At 36.6% G+C, this 19,206-nt stretch overlaps 1 protein-coding gene across 3 annotated transcripts in view; it reads left to right on the forward strand.

Moving 5' to 3' along the window:
• Positions 1-19,206, forward strand: part of sfxn5a (sideroflexin 5a) — a 39,606-nt gene that overhangs the window by 432 nt on the left and 19,968 nt on the right. For all 3 annotated transcript variants that reach the window (XR_009395866.1, XR_009395865.1, XM_059353296.1), the window contains exons 2-10: positions 3,099-3,167; positions 7,031-7,108; positions 10,511-10,537; positions 12,869-12,923; positions 13,385-13,410; positions 14,151-14,204; positions 15,113-15,169; positions 15,257-15,322; positions 18,498-18,588. Coding sequence is in view for 1 of the 3 variants with exons in the window: in XM_059353296.1 (XP_059209279.1) it covers positions 3,099-3,167; positions 7,031-7,108; positions 10,511-10,537; positions 12,869-12,923; positions 13,385-13,410; positions 14,151-14,204; positions 15,113-15,169; positions 15,257-15,322; positions 18,498-18,588 (523 nt within the window). In the remaining 2 variants the exon portion in view is untranslated. The remainder of the gene's footprint in view (positions 1-3,098; positions 3,168-7,030; positions 7,109-10,510; positions 10,538-12,868; positions 12,924-13,384; positions 13,411-14,150; positions 14,205-15,112; positions 15,170-15,256; positions 15,323-18,497; positions 18,589-19,206) is intronic.

Below are 19,206 nucleotides of genomic sequence, written 5' to 3' on the forward strand. Positions count from 1 at the left end.
GTATTCAAACTCGACCTGTCCGTATTTAAACATTTTGGTCAACTGAAAGTCAAATTCAGCTCTGAACTGTGAACGGAAAAAAGTTGAGACACTTTTTTTGCATTTCTTTCAGATACTCAAAAACTATTTGGACTAGACCAGCCAAATTTTAAAATACCAAACTTACATCTGTCTGCTAATTACCCACACCATTAACATATGATTGCATATGACATCCGTCAAAAATATGTATTTAAATTGAAATTGTAAGATGTTTCAATTCAACTGACCCCAACCCTGCAACATGTTAAAATACATTAAATCTCACTTAACATAATTAGCTTTTTGTCACCATGAGCATAGTGACAATAAATATCATATTATTGTTTAGATTGATAGATAGATAGATAGATAGATAGATAGATAGATAGATAGATAGATAGCCTTTATTGTCGCTGTATAGGCACACAAGATTAAAAATGATTCTCTATGGTGCAACATAATAACACAGGACATAGAACATAATAAATACATCCTAAAACTAACGTGTTTAAAGTGTTTATAATAAAGTAAAGTGTTTATAATATTTATGAAATAACAATTGAGAAGAGTTGAGATTTGAGTTTTGTTTGTGTATGCATATAAAGTAAACCTACTTAGAGTCAATGTGCAGATGTTACAGATGCTATTCAGTTCTCCATATTTTAATGCTAGTCAAGAGGAGTGGAACCATTTGCAATGAAGAAGAAAAAATGCATTATTGTATTAATAGACCATTACAGTAATAAGTGTGCGTTCATTTGAAATAATTAAATTATTGCATTATTGACTAAATTTATTAAGTTTGGGACAGTATGACAAAGCACTGCTTATGGAAAAAAATACTTTTCATTCCTCCACAAGAAGTTTTTTTCTGACTCAGGTCAGAAGTAGACACAAAACCTTTATAAATGAGTTGAGGTAACAGTAGGTTTGCTATCAGGCTGGAAATATCTATCATAATGTACTGCACAATGTACTTAAAGTAGAGCAGCTCTTTCTGTTATGCCGCTTTCTTCAATATAATCACCAACTATTTTGATGAATAGTTAATTAATTTGTCACACAAAAATGGCAGAAATGCTCTTTCCAGCTTTAAATCATATTAAACTGAATATCTTTGTGTTTTGGACTGACAAAACAACACATTTAAAGATGTCACAATTTGAGACAACTTAGACTTTTACAAACTGGGATGAACATTTTATTTTACTATTTGTTTGACATTGATAAACCAAATTATTAATCGGGACAATAATCTACAGATAATGCAGATAATGGTTAGTTGCAGCCCTGATAGCTGGAAAAGCATACACAAAATTGATAACGGTAAAAATGGCTTATTACCAATAAGTGTCCCAGTAAACTATTCCAGTCAGCCAGCATGCAGGGTTCCCCCTTTTAAGTGGAATGCAATCATCATCTATATAATCTACAACATGCAGTAACTCAACTCAAGAGAAATGTATGAAAATCAAGATTTCTACCAGTACCGGAAGTCCTTGAAAACACTTTAATTTTAATCTGATATTTTCAAGGTTTAAAAGGTGTTTATTTTGAATAAGAAACTGCTTGAAATGTTATTTTTATAAGGAAGTAAAGGATTTAATTGATCACATTAACAATGGCTCAGTACAGGTAAGTGTCCTAGTTAACTATTCCAGTGAAAGCAATGAGTGAGTAATGTATTTAATAATACACCAATGCCTTTTCTATTATGACATGTTAAAATGTCTGCTGTGAAAAAGGTCTTTTGTCATTATTTAAAAAAAAAAGAAGAAGCTTGGATTAACAAAAAAATTCATTGTCCTAACTAAAAATTATATCAGTCAACTGATACATCTGCCGGGCTAGAACTGACTTGTAAAAACATCAAGCAGAGGCTCAAATCAGGTCACATAATCTGCTGGGTCACAGAACACAGTGTAACACTGATGAAGCTGCAGTAAAGGTAGCATCTCTTCTTCTGCTCACCAGTGTCTGCTTCAACACGTCACGTTGGCGTGGTGCTGGTGAATAATTGAATTTAACAGATTTAAAAACCTATTCCCCCACGCTGTGTTTTTACCAACCATCCATATGTTCAGGAAGTCACAAGGCGCAGCAGTGAGTCAGAAACCAGATTTTCATCCAAATTAGCAGTTAGTGTAATTAAACTCAAGTTAGTGAGGGTTGTGGGGGGGGGGTTTCTCAACGCTGCATGGCGTGTTGCTGTATCTCCAAAATTGTTCCTTATGCTCAGTTATGAATAAATGATTGAAAGGTATTTCTGGCACAGTCATTATAGAAATTAATTGCAAATGGTGTGAGTGCATTCGGGTTCCCGAAAAGATGCAGATAGGAAACAGTTTGTCGGAGGGATTAATGAGGAGGCTCCACCTGGTGTGTTAAAACAGCTGGCACGCTGTAATATTACTGTTTACCAGGCAGCAGCTGGAACCTCTGCTTACAGGAACAGTCCAGAATCAGATTTGGCTGCCTATATTTCAGCAAAAATGTAATTTATTTCACCTGTGCAGTAGATAGAAAGTCAGATTTTCTCAACTTCCTCATCCTGACTGAAAACTTTAAAGCCGACAAGTTGCATTTAATATCTCACGTTTAGGCCTCAAGTAACTCTAATTTTAAAGTAATATGAATATGAAATGCATATGAAGAATATGAATCTTCTAGTTTCTGCAGTTGTGCTTCTTTAACATGGCTAAAACGCAACTGATACTACATCAGTTCAGAGAGGTTTAATATATTGTTTTTCCATAGTTTTTAGTTAATTATAGAGCAAATGATCACATTCTGTCTTATTGATGTTGTCAACAACGTCCCCTCCACCTTCACCAGCTGCAACAATTAAGTGATGAACACATGAATGCATCATTAATTATAATCCATTATATATATTCTGTCAGAAATAGGCCATTCTGTATAATGAGTAGTATATTTTGAGTGTTTTTCTAGAATGTGGTGTTACTATTTTTAATTACAAGTTCTGTGGGTGATGATGTTTGAATGAAAAATAATTGTTTAGTGCTTTCAACACATTTAAGATAATGTTTGTGTTATGTATTTTCTTTTTCTCTCAGAACACATTTTTTGGTCGGTTCAGACACTTCCTGGATGTGATTGACCCCAGAACGCTCCTTGTGACCGAGGTAAAGAAACGTACATTTAAAACGTGGATCTGGTGTGATGAAAGCTGAACTGAACCATGTTTTTAAACTGTGTTTCACTGGAACACTTTCTATTGACTATATGTATTTTGCTTTGGTGCACTTCAACCTAGGCCTGTCACTATAATTAATCAACTTATTGTGAGGGACGGCACAATGGATGGATCTGATCAGATTATACTTTTTTAAATTTCTTCTGATATCTGATTTAGTGATTTGGGCCAAAATCGGCCCGATACCGATACTGAATATCAGATTGGTCTCAAATTACAATAATATTGTTCATCGCAGTAATTTAGGGGACGATATATTATCTAAAAGAGATAGTTATTCAGCAGAAGCCCCACGATTCGATTTATCCCAATACTTAGTCACCATACGATACTTATATATATATATACTTATAGATATTTTGCGATATGGTGAGTATTGCAATACAATATTCTGTGAATTAACTGCATTTTGTGTCCACAAAATTAAATTCAACCAAGAATTGTTTTGTCAAATAAGAGAAAATTCTCAGTCTATTCATCCGACTTCCGTCTTTTATTTCTCCAAAATGAGAGTCAAACCCACAGACTGACCAACAAAGTATTCAGTCAAACTGAACTGAACTGATATCAAACATGTATTGACGACAACAACTGCAGCATTTTCTCAAACTTTCCTCAACTTTAAGCTTCACTGCTCTCAATTTTTTTGAATGAAACATAAAAAAGTCTTACTTTGCAGCATTTTTTTGACATCTTCCCGACACAATATCCTGACGCACATGGTGATCTTCTAGTTTCATATTATCTCAAGTATATTCCCTTAAAGTGAAAAAAAAGGCACGAATCGATATAATGTTGCCACACAAAATATTGCAATACTATGCTGTATCGATTTTTACCCCCACCTCTACAGCAGGACGAGATGGAGAAAGATAAAATGGCACACATACAGAGGAGGAAGAACTCATTTAGCACTGACACAGTAAAGAAGGGAAAAAGTGCTGAGTGCACTTAATAAAACGTATTATAAGTCGTTTTGTTTAATTATTACTAAGCTCAGTGTTCATAATGAGGAGAGATTCTTAGCGGTGACTGTTCCTGAGTAAAACTGCAATGTTTTGACGTGTTAAATCAAAAGCATTTTTCACTTTAGTGTTCCCACCCTCTCCTCGTGCAGCTGCTGCTTCTGTCTTTGAGATATTCAGATGAATCTTGCAGAACACAGTGAATCTGTATTCAACTTTCTGCCCATTTTGCACTTTGCAACGCAAAACTGTTGTTCATGGGATGACACCTCGCTGGCTGTGAAGGGAGGAAAATCGGCTGTTGATTGCTGAGGTTTAGTTGGCATCCACACATCTGGTGTGTTACAGGGAGGTAACAGGCAGGTATTCAGCCTCAGCTTTTACATTTTATCTGACCCTGAGGCCACATTTCTTGTTTTTTCAAGCACTGAGGCCCAAGTGGAAATCCTTGAAAGTCCTTGAATTGTCACTTGAGTTTTCAAGGTTTGAAAAGTGGCTTAAAAGGGCTTGAAATTTAGACACAAAGTCTACTTACAAACAGGTGACACATTTTTAAAAACAGGACATTTTGTTGTGCTTTCCCTTTAATTTGCCCTGCAGAATGCTGCCACAAAATAAAGTTTGGGTTGTTTGTAGTATGACTATAGTGGCAACATTAAACTTAACACCAGCTCGTTCCAGCATTTATTTCTATTTTTCTTTCATAAATTAGTTTGCACTCATGTCAGGTCATTGCATTTGTGACTTTATTGGCAAACGTTACATCCAAGTCTTTGATTTCCATCCAAAAGCATTATTTCCCCGGGCTTTTCTTTTCTGACAGAAATCCAATTTGAAAATTACTTGGGCTGTCCAAAATTTACATCATGGTTTATTATCTAATGGTTAAAAAAACAATCCTTTTTACTCCTCAACTACTGCTTGCAACTACTGATTTTTTTCTCTCATCAGACCTTCCAACAACCTTTTGTTGGACCTGCACAGTATCTCAAATACCATAAAAACAGAGCAAATAAAAATGTATCAGATAAAGATGGCCTATTACTTAGAGCCAAACAGATATGGGATATTTGAGACTGATACCAATAGCAAATTTAGAGCGGAAAATGTATTAATAAGCGATATGGCAGTCAATATATACTTTTTAGCTGGAATTAAATTAGATGTTTTTTTATGTGCACGAAAGTTGCACCATTATGACAAAGGCACTTAGAAGGCTACTTCCTCAAACAAATAACTTAATTCGAAAATATTTAACATTATTATACATTATTAAAGATTACACAAACAATGTTTTACATTGTCAACCAATTCTAGAAATAATAACTTAGAAAAAAAAGAGAATAAGTGAAATGAAATAAATAGATAAATAAATATCAATACCACATATTCAGTGTCAGTAAAAAAATAAAAAAATAGTTAAAACCATTTCTAAATCACCCATTGTTTTCTGCATTATATATTGTGTATGAAAGATTTCATATTGGCCTATATTGGACAACATATACGGACATATAACATATGCAGATTGACTGATTTGACAGACCAATATCAGCTGATCATATCGGTCAACTAATAAATCTGTCAGGCTCTTCTACTAATATCCAACCCTGTAATACACAATGTACATAAACCTGCAAACAAATTATAATGTTGTATTATAAAGATTAAAAATGAAGGCAGAAACATTTACCAGACGTATAAACACAGATCTCAAGTGTTTGTTGTCCTACAACAAAAACAATGTATTTTTTAAAGTGAGGAAGAAGTGAAATAATCTTTATACTAGAATGTATTGTAATCGTATGTAATGTAAATTATGTAATTTGCTGCTTATAAATGTACCTTCAAAATGCTTGAAAAGTGCCTGAAATTGACTTGGAAAAGGTGTAAGAACACTGAAAAATCTAAAAGGCATCGACTTTACTCTGTATTCATAGTTCTTAAAATGTCCTTGACCGTGACTCATTTATTAACACACTCTGTTACTGGGAACAAATCTCTGACCTTTTTGGCTGCAGACTGTTCTCTGCTCGTTGAAACATTTCTCCAGGTCTTTGTTGTGTTTTGGTAATTTGGTTCATGGAGTCATCAGTGCTCCGGTGCTCTGGGTAATGAAGCTGTTAGCGAGCGCTTTGGTGACAGTAATAGCGGCAGTAGCTCCTGGGATGTGATGAGGTGTGGACATGTGGGGCAGCTGTGAGGGGTGGAGAGTGTGTACTCCCTCTCTCTCTCTCTCTCTCTCTCACTCACACACACACACACACACACACACACACCTTGCACCCTGCACCCCGCTGAGCCAGGCATAGCCTCAACTTGCCCCTAATGAAGAGAGTGGAACAGGGGTAGTCGTGATTTTGCATACAATCGCACGCACGCACACACACACACACACACACACACACACACACACACACACACACACACAGACACACACAACCTCATGTGTGCAAAAGTGCACACCTAACATTATCACAGAGAAAGGAAGGTACACACACACACACACACACGCACACACACAGATGGCAAGCTCATTAGAGCAAATTGGGCCACATGACCTTGTATTTTGCTCCGCATTAGACAATGATCACACCACAGAAAGCTGCTCATTACCCGTTAGGAAACTCATTTGTCAACTGAAAATCAGCATGAAAGTTTTAGTGAAACACAATTATCGTATGCATTGAGCCGTGTGGCTTAAATAGTGGAATATTAAAAAAAAAAAACATCTCTGAGCTGACTAAGACTCTCCAGGGAAGACTGCCTAAACTGACTAAAATGTTAAATTTTAACTGAGTTCTTTTTATCTATTTGGTCAAATCAGAAATGTCTGCAGGAGTCTGTGGAGCTGCTCGACCGTTTCAAACAAGGAACTCTGCCTGCAGGAGTGACAGACGCTCAGGTAAAGACACAAAAAGATGAGTTGACTTTGACATAATTTAGGACATGTGAAGCATTAGGGAGTCTGAAAAGCAAGAATTGAGAGGGAGGGGAATATAAATGATATCCTATGTTAAAATAATTTGTTATTCTGTCTCTGTTGTCTGTCTCTGTGCGTGACGCAGGTCACTATCAAAGGTCACTATCAAATGCATGCTTAATTCACTGTGTGTGTGTGCCCTCCCTCTATGCATTAATATATTAAACATGTAAGATGCTTTTGTTACAATGATCATGTGCTAATATTGTTTTAAAACTATGATTACTTCAAATACATTATGGTTTGTGTGCACATTGCAACATCTGTGTCTCCAAATTATATCTCTGTAAGACATAACAAGGCAGAATGTTTGTCTTAACAAGTTTGATAGCAGGTCAGGACACGGACTTGATGTGACATGACGTGTCCCTGTATTGATTAAAACTGACGAATCGGCGGATCAAGAAGGCGGCACTTCCTGGAAGAAATCTACCTTCATGATTAGTAAACCATCGTGAGGATAAAATAATGGGTACGAGGGAAAGGAGACTGGTTCAGACTTCATTACCTGAAACCAGTCTCATGTAAATCAGGGAAGTGATGTTTGAACCTACAGAGATCTCTGTAGTCAATACAGGGACACGTCATGTCACATCAAGTCCGTGTCCTGACCTGCTATCAAACTTGTTAACACAAACATTCTGCCTTGTTATGTCTTACAGAGATATAATTTGGAGACAGACAACAGAGACAGACAAAAGAGACAGAATAACAAATTATTTTAACACCTACTATAGACACATTGAAAGCTACAGTTGGTAACTTCACCGGAGGCTGAGGCAGAGTGAGACCAATATGTTTTAAATTATTTGAGGTTAGAAATAGGAAGTGCAGTAACATAATTATTCTTAATTCATATTTGAACAGTGCTGTTTATTTTGACAGTTTAATGAGTTAACAAGAAGACATGATTGACAGTTAGTAGCTAGCCTGCTAACGCTAGGCCGCATCAATCACATTGCAGTTAAGCAAATCAAATCAAATGAATAATACACGTTTTAGTTGGTCTTGTTGGTCACAATAATCCGGCCACAGCCCCTACATAAGTGGTTCGTGGTTCGAGACCAGCAGAGAGTTGGTGCTGTTCTGGAACCAGTTTTCCTGGAAGAGAACCGGTTCTTTGGGTATCTGAAAACGAAGAACCAGTTTGAGAGTAGGCACCGGCTCCGTACTGCACCGGATTCAATCCAAAAGGGGTATCAGATGAGGCAGAGGAACCTGATTTGTTTTGTTTTTTCATGTGACAAAAACTTATTTCTCCAAAAGTTACCAACAGCCATTTTTTGTTTTGACATTTTATGTATTCCATTGAGAAACTAAATATATCCAGCAGTTTACAATTGCAGTATAATTTCAAAAAACGCACCAGAGAAGTCAAAGAGTGTAGGACGACTGGATTTGCACTAAAACATTGCGTACGCTGTTTTTCCTGCACACGCCACATGTATGAAAGTGAACTTGCGGTGAGAATGTGCGGACCGCTGTGCAATCTCTCGAGCTGTCGTGAGAATGTCCAGATTATGATTATATTTTATATTTCACCTGTCACCTGTGTACTGCTGCTTATTTGTGCAAAAATAGTATTTTGAAGTCTGTATATTTCATTATATTATTTGGATAGGCTATTTATATTTTTAAGTGTGTTTATTTTGTAGGTTTGTATATTCTCTCAAGTCTATATATTTTGCTATTTCTACCATTATTATATCCATACATTTCTCTATATTTTTCGTATTTTGTTGGAGTAACTGGAGAGAAACCGAGTTTCCTTCCGGGGATGAATAAAGTATTTCTGATTCTGATTAACATAAAGTGCAATAAAAACCTTGTGAAACAATTTATTCACAGATTACAACAGGCCTTAATCACTGTGTCAAAGTCAAGATCACAGACTGTTTTCCCTTTCCGTTTAACATAGAGTTAACGCTACAGGTGCGCAGCATTCCACAACACACACATCTCTCTCCCTGGAGCAAAAACGTGTAGGTGGGAAAATGCATTCAGAATAAATCAGGTGTAGTGCATAATTGATCCCGTATGTGATGACTATTTAGGACAAAAAGGTATAGGCAAAGTGTGACTTATAAAATGGTGCGTAAACATGAGTTCAGAGGGTGCGTGTGTTTAGGGACCATGCTGATTTACTGTCCCAGGATGATACGTGTACATTATTTTAAAACTTCTCTGAACTCACCCTAATCTCAGTTGGATTTATTTTTCTTACTTCTGCCATGGCTGCGGGTAGCTGATCCAGCTGTGTTAACAGCCACAGTGACACCTTGCCACTCAGTTTGCTTGCACTTGTTGCTGATTCCAGAGCTGAAAAACTAAAAAAAAACTAAAAAGCACAGTTTTTTTGGCCTCCATCTCAGAGATCAGCACATCCACCTTGCACACAGTGGCAGCACGTACATTTACAATTGTTATTTCGAAAATCAGCTGGCAAGCCTGCAAATTTATAGTCATTTGCATGTCATCTGCGTATTCATTTGCGGGAGGAGCCGGGGCGTGGTTGGTGGCTCGTGCATGTGCACTCACATCCACACTATTTGGGATGTATTAGGGGTGGGCGAAAGAATATCACGATATTTTCAGGGTTTTTTTGCGATAACGATATTACAAAATACTGAAAAATATATCGAAAATATGATTTTTTTAGTCTATATAAAAAAAAAGTACAACAAAATAAAAATCAATAATAAAAATGTAGTGTAAAGTGCAAATCTCAACAGTCGCCAAATAATGTACACTAGACTCTTAGTATCAGCAAATAATAAAAATAACCATCTTGGGGGTCCGGGGGTAAATATAATCTTTTAATAGCTTGAAATGTGACATTAGGACATGAGACTCTGGTGGGTCGCCACAGTCTAGGAAAAACCCTTACGCCACTACGTCAAGAAGTAGGAATGTTGCCAATATCGTGATATGCATTTTTTTTATTATAAAAAAAAATATACCGGTATAATCGTGAATGATACGATATGACACACCACTAGGATGTATCAAGGAAAGGAACCTGGCTTAAGCACATTCTGATACATGTGGCAGTAGGCTACATTTGTGCAGTCTTTTATTCAGTGGGGCCCCAGGAGGTTACTATGTTGTTAATTCTGAGATCATGGTGCCGTTATGGGTGATATGTAGCTCCCTAAATCAAGCATGTTGCGATTTACTTCTGGCTTGTAGATAACAGCAGGTATTTCTCCGGCCTAATGTTTCTCAATTACTTATCTGAATAAAAGACTAACAATACTTGGGACAGTTCATTTCTCATTAATTAAAGTTATTCTCATTAAAACTGTTATTAATTTTTCTCTCCAGCTTTGGGAAGCTCAAAAAATAAAGCAGGTAAGACTTTCATTCACCCACACACAAACTAAGATCACTATCTTGTATCATTTCTGGTTGTTATGGTGTCTGTCTTTACACTTTTGTTTACACAACAAGCACACAGCAGAGTGAGGGCACCCATGTGCTGTCCAGTAAAGGTAAAGACATACCAAACAGAGTAAAGCTTTAAAATAAAAATGACAAAGGTGAAGCAGGCGAGTTGTTTTAACTCAAGAGCTAATTAGCAGTAAGTGCCAGCTTCTGAACACGTCAGACAGTCACTGAACTGCAGGTGCAGTTTCTCAAACCAAGAGAACATGATTTACACTAATATGGACACGATGCAACAGCTATACTTTAGAGTTTTATAAATCTGGTCTTTATGACTCATCTCAATAAAACATATTGATTTTAATTGGACTGGAGTTCTGCACTCTTTTTTTTATCTTTAACTTATTCAAAATGTTCACCTATTTTTTTTACATTTAAAAAAATGTTAGAAGCCAACTAAATTAAAGCACTAAAATGCAGCTTGTGTTATGTAATGACAAGCTTTAAATTCACATGTGAATACAGCCAAATGTCACACAAGGTGCACTGGAATTTGAACACCACATTGAGGATTATTTTGATCATATATTCAACTCTATAAACATGTCCCTAAATACAGTAAAGTGCTGCTGGTTCAGATGTGTTGTGTGTAAATATTACAAGTGTGCAGAATTGTAACAGTTGAAACCGGACTCTATACAGTCCATACGGGGGAAATTCACCAATAACCAAGATATAGCAGACGATATATGGGCTTTTTTTTATTTTTTAACTGGAATGAAAATAAATGTTTTTTATGTGCACCAATTTTGCACCATTATGACAAAGGATACTTTCTCAAACAATTAACTTTATTAAATAATATTTAACATTATTATACATTTTTATACATTAGACATGCAATGTATAACAATGTATAATAATGTTAAATATTATTTAATAAAGTAATTCTAGAAAAAAAAATATAAAAAAAGCAAAAAAATGAAGAAATACAAATAAAATAAATTGTTATAAATAACACATTACTGACTATTTAAATAATAAATAAATAAAAACACCATTTCTAAATCACCCAAAGCATTGTTTTCTGCATTGTGTAAAACAGAAGAAGTTAAATAATCAGTAAACTATATATAAATATGTAATTTGTAGGTAATGTTTACAGTGGTGTATTTTGACTTTCCCTGAGAGTATATGAGATCGTTTCACAGGACCAGATATACTATATGGGGCAAATTTCCCATTTTCAGACATGATAGTGCCCTCATACACGGTGCTTCACATGTTCTAGATCGGCTCCATGTGCATCAGAAAGCAGCTTCCGTTCCTCTCCGATCAGCAGATCTCATCTCCGTTAACGCAGTAGGGGAAACAGATTTCCATCTGTCCTATCTTACTGCAAAACATCATTTGTCTTTCATGTGTACATTTAAAAGACTTTTAGAAAAAAACTTTCTCACATAAAAAAGGGAAAAAAAAGTCTTTAAAAACGCAATGTAGTAAAGATCACAGGAGGCTGCCTCTGTTTGCTCGGTTTGTTTCTCTGATAACTTCAGATCCAGACGTCTGATGACTAAAGTCCTTCATCTGGTTAAAATATAGTATATTTACATTCTCTTTATAGAGAGCCAAAAAACAGCAGTAAATGTAAAAAGTATGTTGTCAAAATGTTGCTAATAACTGAAAAAAAGTAAATTTATGACAACCTAAAATAATGAGTATAGTATCTTTACACTATAATCTCACTTGAGTTAGTTTTACGATTGGCAGGAAGTCTCTTTTCGTCCTTTCAAAATAAAACAGGCTTTTGCATAGTACTGCATATATATCTTTTATTTTGCCCACGTATGCATGTTTTTATATATGAACTGAAGTATTTATAAAAACATAGTGATTAATAGATTAATTGATCATTAACATTATAGATGCTCAACTTGGAAGGTTTCTTCCGACGCCCATCCCTACTGTGCAGTATTAAGAGCCTTAGCTTAATAACAGCCAACTTGTCCTTTCTGGTAGACATACAGTGCTAATTATCATATGATATGCTTAAATCTAATATTTTTAGTTATAAAGTTTGTTCGTGTTTCAGCCTGTGGTTGTGTATTGTGGCACCAATAGTCTCCCCTCCTGTGGGCGTGGTCTTCAGAGTATGACATGTGGTGCTCTCTATTTAAGGTGATATTAATCATTTTCATATAACACTCTCTTCTTCCTCCTTATTCAGCTAAACTGAACCAACCCGAATCTTTCTGTTCTCATTATGGTCTGATTCTGATCATTATGCTGTTATTACAGGCCATCATCCACCCTGACACGGGGGAGAAGATCCTCATGCCCTTTCGGATGTCAGGTAAAGTGGCTCGGTGTGGAAGCCTCGGGGGGGGAGTGGGATCTAGGGGCTTGTTATGTGGTCCAACATGGAAGCGTCGTTCACCCTGGGAACTGTCACGGCTCGACGGGGCTCTTCAGGTTGTCTCAGGCCTGAAAAAGGTCACACTCAGCTGGGCGCTGATTAAAACCTCTCTCCCACGGTGACGGAGATGTTCTCGAGCTTCTCTGAGGAAGCAAACACAAGTATTTTGGTCTCAAATCACCTTTTTTTTTGCAAAGTGGATTTTTAAGTGTCGGAGAGAGGTTGGAAGAGAGGAAGGGTGAGGGAGGAGAGAGGGAGAAAGAGACTTTCCAACTTTCTATATATGTCAGACAAATAGAAATCCTATTTGCTGTGTCTGACCTGTACAGACAGGCTGGCTTAAAAACAAACAGCTATGAGTGTAAGATGTTAAAAGTGATACTTCTGTCTTTTAACAGGTTTTATTCCATTTGGCACGCCAGTGGTAAGACTTTTTATATACATTTCAGTAACGCAAAGCCAATCATGATGTTCATTAGAGTTAATCTAAACTGTTAAAGGCTACATAGAAATTAACCCTCAGTACATGTTAGCCCCTGACCAATGTAAGATTTTTCAAACTGATGCAATACTGATTTTAGAGGGAGAAAATTAATTGATGGTGGCTGATGTAGTAATTTTTTTGACCTGGAATAAAAATGTTTATTTTAATTTGGCTTGTGTAATGATTTTTTTTTTTTTTTTTTTTTTTTTTTACCTCTCAGAGAGCCTCTGTACCCAGAGAGCTACTCTCTTAAACATAAACTTAAATAATATTTAACATTGTTATACATTATACAAACAGTGTATTACATTGTCAGCCAATTCTATAAATGATAACTGGGAAAAATAAATAGGTATAAAATAAATAGCTTAATAAATATCATTACTGTTCAGTTTCAGTCAATTGCTGACATTTAAAAAAATGATAATAAAAAACATTATTTATTGCATAAAAAAAGTTTTCATATCGGTGATGTGAAAGGCCAATATCGGCTGATAACATCAGTCAACAGATTTATCTATCGGGCTCTTATACATGTTTCATACAAGGATAAAAAAATAAATACATTGTTTTAACCAAGGCTGACCCTCCAATTTATCTTTAGACTATGTTTTTCCCTTTTAGATAATGTTTATGTGTTTTTCTAGCTGTTTCAGAATTAATTAATTAATTTCATGCAGGTTGTTGGCCTCCTTCTCCCAAATCAAACATTGGCATCCACTGTCTTCTGGCAGGTAAATACCATCTTTTCGACCTGTAGAACTCAGACTCACTGATATTATCAAGACTTTTGCAATTCCATGTAATTAATTGAGTAATTTATAAAGACAAGGCATATTAATCGACATTTCTGTAAATGTTCCAGTATTTGCTAGCCAGCCAGTTTACTATTGCAGTGCTGGCACGATGCTGTTAAACCAATGAAGTGTTTTAGAAACTCCTGACAGGAAGATGCGAAATTTGGCAACAAAATGAAAATATTGCAACAATAACAAGAAATGAAATAACAATGATGCAGTGATATAATAATAGTATCCACTTGAATTGTCAAGTTTTATATTTAGCACTTCAGATAAAAGAATACCAATTTTAAGTTGGCAAGCAGTCTGTTTTTTGAAAAGCTGTGTAAAATAAACACTGCTGGTGTGAGACAAAGTCTGTTATTGTCTAAACCATCATCTCATTTCTACAATAATATAAAATGTTGAACTCAAGGAACACCTACTATTTTTGTAGAAGTTTTGATTCATAATGTCTTTTTGATGCAACTGAAAGCGAAAAAATAGTAAATGAAGTTTGAGCTTAAAATGATTTATCTACATATGGACTCAGTGGAATATTTAGGGGATAGCTGCTGAGCCAGATGGTAGAGCTGCAATGATTAGTCATCTCATTGATGAGCCGATCAACAGAGAAATTATAACAAACTACTTTAAGAATAAATTAATATTTGAAATACATTTTAATGCAAAAATGGCAGAAAGGGCCCCCGAGGCTCTGGAACGCTTTTCATGAGGACATCAGGTTGTCTGTGATCTCCTGTGACGTAATGTTGGAAATGCAAAACGTAGTAGTAATCACACAGTAATACGTCCCATTTACTAACAAGCTCCTCTTCTTCTGACTTCCTGTCTTTTTACAGTGGTTGAACCAGAGTCACAACGCCTGTGTGAATTATTCCAACGGCAACGCCTCCAAGGTACAGCACCAGGAACCCCGTCTGATTTAGACACATAACCAGTGTGAGATACTTTCATATTATAATCTCTTTTATTTTCCACTTCAGCCGGCTCCAGTTTCAAAATTCATCCAGGGATACCTCGGAGCAGTGACCAGCGCAGTCTCCATCGCTGTGAGTTCCCATAATGCCCCTGTTCTAACTGAAGAGGCCCTGAGACTCCAGTGACTTGATCAGAGTCAATTTACAGGAGCTGAGTCACTTATTGATTTGTGATTTCTGTTAAAGCAACAAAACAGCATAATGTAGGGCTTTTATCAATTATAAATAACTCTCGTTCTCTGTAAAATGTCAGGTAAACCTGCAATCAAGTTGTCTTTGCTGTGTAGTTGTGATATATGCCAAAGATTCAGTTCATCCCAAAGACTCAGCCATCCCAAAAACCCACTACACACATCATTAACGCTCTGAACCCAACAAGCCATTTCTGGGCATTTTTTGTTCTTTTTATATTTTACTCACTGTGGCCTTGTGTTTCACTGCACTACAGGTGCTGGTCATATAATTAGAATATCATGAAAAAGTTGATTTATTTCAGTAATTCCATTCAAAAAGTGAAACTTGTATAATGTATACATTCATTCCACACAGACTGATATATTTCAAGTGTTTATTTCTTTTAATTTTGATTATTATAACTGACAACTAATGAAAATCCCAAATTCAGTATCTCAGAAAATTAGAATATTGTGAAAAGGTTCAATATTGAAGACCCCTGGTGCCACACTTTAATCAGAAAATTAACTCAAACACCTGCAAAGGCCTTTAAATGGTCTCTCAGTCTAGTTCTGTAGGCTACACAATCATGGGGAAGACTGCTGACTGGACAGTTGTCCAAAAGACGACCATTGACACCTTGCACAAGGAGGGCAAGACACAAAAGGTGATTGCTAAAGATGCTGGCTGTTCATAGAGCTCTGTGTCCAAGCACATTAATAGAGAGGCGAAGGGAAGGAAAAGATGCTGTAGAAAAAAGTGTACCAGCAATAGGGATAACCGCACCCTGGAGAGGATTGTGAAGCAAAACCCATTCAAAAATGTGGGGGAGATTCACAAAGAGTGGACTGCAGCTGGAGTCAGTGCTTCAAGAACCACCACGCACAGACGTATGGAGACATGGTTTCAGCTGTCACATCCCTTGTGTCAAGCCACTCTTGAACAAGAGACAGCGTCAGAAGCGCCTCGTCTGGGCTAAAGACAAAAAGGACTGGACTGCTGCTGAGTGGTCCAAAGTTATGTTCTCTGATGAAAATAAATTTTGCATTTCCTTTGGAAATCAAGGTCCCAGAGTCTGGAGGAAGAGAGGAGAGGCCCAGAATCTACGTTGCTTGAGGTCCAGTGTAAAGTTTCCACAGTCAGTGATGGTTTGGGGCCATGTCATCTGCTGGTGTTGGTCCACTGTGTTTTCTGAGGTCCAAAGTCAAAGCAGCCGTCTACCAGGAAGTTTTAGAGCACTTCATGCTTCCTGCTGCTGACCAACTTTATGGAGATGCAGATTTCATTTTCCAACAGGACTTGGCACCTGCACACAGTGCCAAAGCTACCATTACCTGGTTTAAGGACCATGGTATCCCTGTTCTTAATTGGCCTGCAAACTCACCTGACGTTAACCCCATAGAGAATCTATGAGGTATTGTGAAGAGGAAGATGCGATACGCCAGACCCAACAATGCAGAAGAGCTGAAGGCCACTATCAGAGCAGCCTGGGCTCTCATAACACCTGAGCAGTGCCACAGACTGATCCACTCCATACATGCTGCATTACTGCAGTAATTTAGGCAACTAAGTATTGAGTGTTGTACATGCTCATACTTTTCATTTTCATACTTTTCAGTTGGCCAACATTTCTAAAAATCCTTTTTTTGTATTGGTCTTAAGTAATATTCTAATTTTCTGACATACTGAATTTGGGATTTTCATTAGTTTCAGTTATAATAATCAAAATTAAAAGAAATAAACACTTGAAATATACCAGTATGTGTGGAATGAATGTATACAGTATACAAGTTTCACTTTTTGAATGGAATTACTGAAATGAATCAACTTTTTCATGATATTCTAATCATATGACCAGCACCTGTATATATAAGTCCTGCACCTCTATGGAACCAGCACAATCATGGTTAGAATTGGGAACAACTCAAAAATGTCTTTTGTGCAGAATAACACAGTTATAATAGCATTAAATCATAAAAGAAATATTTTTTATTCCCTCTTCTTCCAGCCCCCCCATCCTCTCCTGTCTGTGTAAACAAACAGCCTGCAGTTCTGTCTGATGTTTAGTGAATAATTGTCATGTGACTATTCATCTCAGAATCTATCATGGCTTCACGGTGTCACTAAGGGCTGCTGAACTTAATGTTTGTAACAGAATCTAGTTTATCCTAACAGGTTATTTCTGACAACATTTTAAATGAGATATATAGAATAAAGGGATTTTGACAGAAATATCAACATTTTAAGCTTTAGTTTGGTTACTTTTTCTAATGGAAACTCATAACCTTTGGTGCGGTCAAGCACTGTTGAAAAATTCATATTCCGACCATAATGCCAGTTTTTACAGTTTCTTTCTACGATAAACAATTTATTTTTAGCAGTCTTTTAAAGGAAACATACGCTTTAATTTAGGGCTTCAGACGGTTAATCTGGAGTGTAAAGATTATTGTTGTTTTCAATGTTTTTCCACCCTGACAGGAATATATTATTAGGTGAATAATTTGAAATGTTTTGAGCATAAACCTTTGAATACCAGCCATCACAATATTCTTATCAGTTGGACATTTTTCTTACCTTCACATCATCAAAGACTCCGATGTCAAAGGAGTATAACACACACGTTCACACACCTGCCTGACACGGCCCTCAGTGTGGACACAAGGCTCAAACCGAGCCAATTACTGGTCCCGCTGGGCGCCCATCCGGCTGCTGCCCTCAGGCTTGACAACGCCAACAAGCACAGAACAGAAATCGCGGGGTGTCTGCAGGGCGGAACAACGGGGCGGGGAGGAGGGGGGCAGGAGCTCTCCAATTAAACGTCCGCCCTGGTGACGACCCCCCGCCGGGTTGGGGAGTGCCGAAGGCTGAAGTGGCGTTGTGGTGTGTTATCTGGGAGCACATAGCCTCCTGACTGCAGCCCTCTGGTGTGTTAAAACACTGTATTTAGTTGTTTATGCACAGTGCTGCTGTCCTTTTTCTCCCAAACATACCATTTCTTTAAAGACACTTTAAAGTTGAACAATGTATTTAAATATTAGCTACAAACATTGATGTGTGTCTACTTCTTCTTCAGGTGGGTTTAAATGTTTTAATCCAGAAAGCCAGCCGCTTCAGCCCAACCACCAGGCTTTTGGTGCAGAGGTTCATCCCCTTCCCAGCAGTGGGTGAGTTCAAAGAGCTCAGTGAAACAAGGACAGGGGTTGAACCCAGTTCTCTACCAAAATGGCCTTTTAAACCAAACTAGTATATGTTTCAGTTCATAGTGTAGATTTGGTCAAGTCTTGAAGAAACTGACCGGAGTAAAAAGACGACAATTTCTCAAAAAATGACCAGCTTTTTACACAGAATCCAAACTTTCAGGATCGTATATTTTTCTATGAAAATGAGAATAAAGATGCCAAAATTATTATACACACATATAAGTATTACACAGTTGTAATACTACTACTACTACTAAAAATAATAATGATAATAATAATAATAATGATAATAAATCAGATTCATATAGTGCTTTTAAAGGTACTCAAAGTTGCTTAATTGTCCCAAATTATGCATTAGTTGGAAGTAATACATAATTTTAAGTAACACAGTTATAAGTTATACATAATTACAAATAGTATTCTAAAGATTGAAGAAAAGATCTTTGATTGGTCCAGATTCCTCATATAAACTTCACACCATGGTCATTTTATAGAGAATAATTCTTCAAATATTTTTGAAACATATCAGGATTGCAATATCAGTCAAAATAATCACAATGAGATATTTTTTCGAAATCACTC

This window comes from Centropristis striata, chromosome 16, assembly GCF_030273125.1.
Source record: "Centropristis striata isolate RG_2023a ecotype Rhode Island chromosome 16, C.striata_1.0, whole genome shotgun sequence".
Taxonomy (NCBI): Eukaryota; Metazoa; Chordata; class Actinopteri; order Perciformes; family Serranidae; genus Centropristis; species Centropristis striata.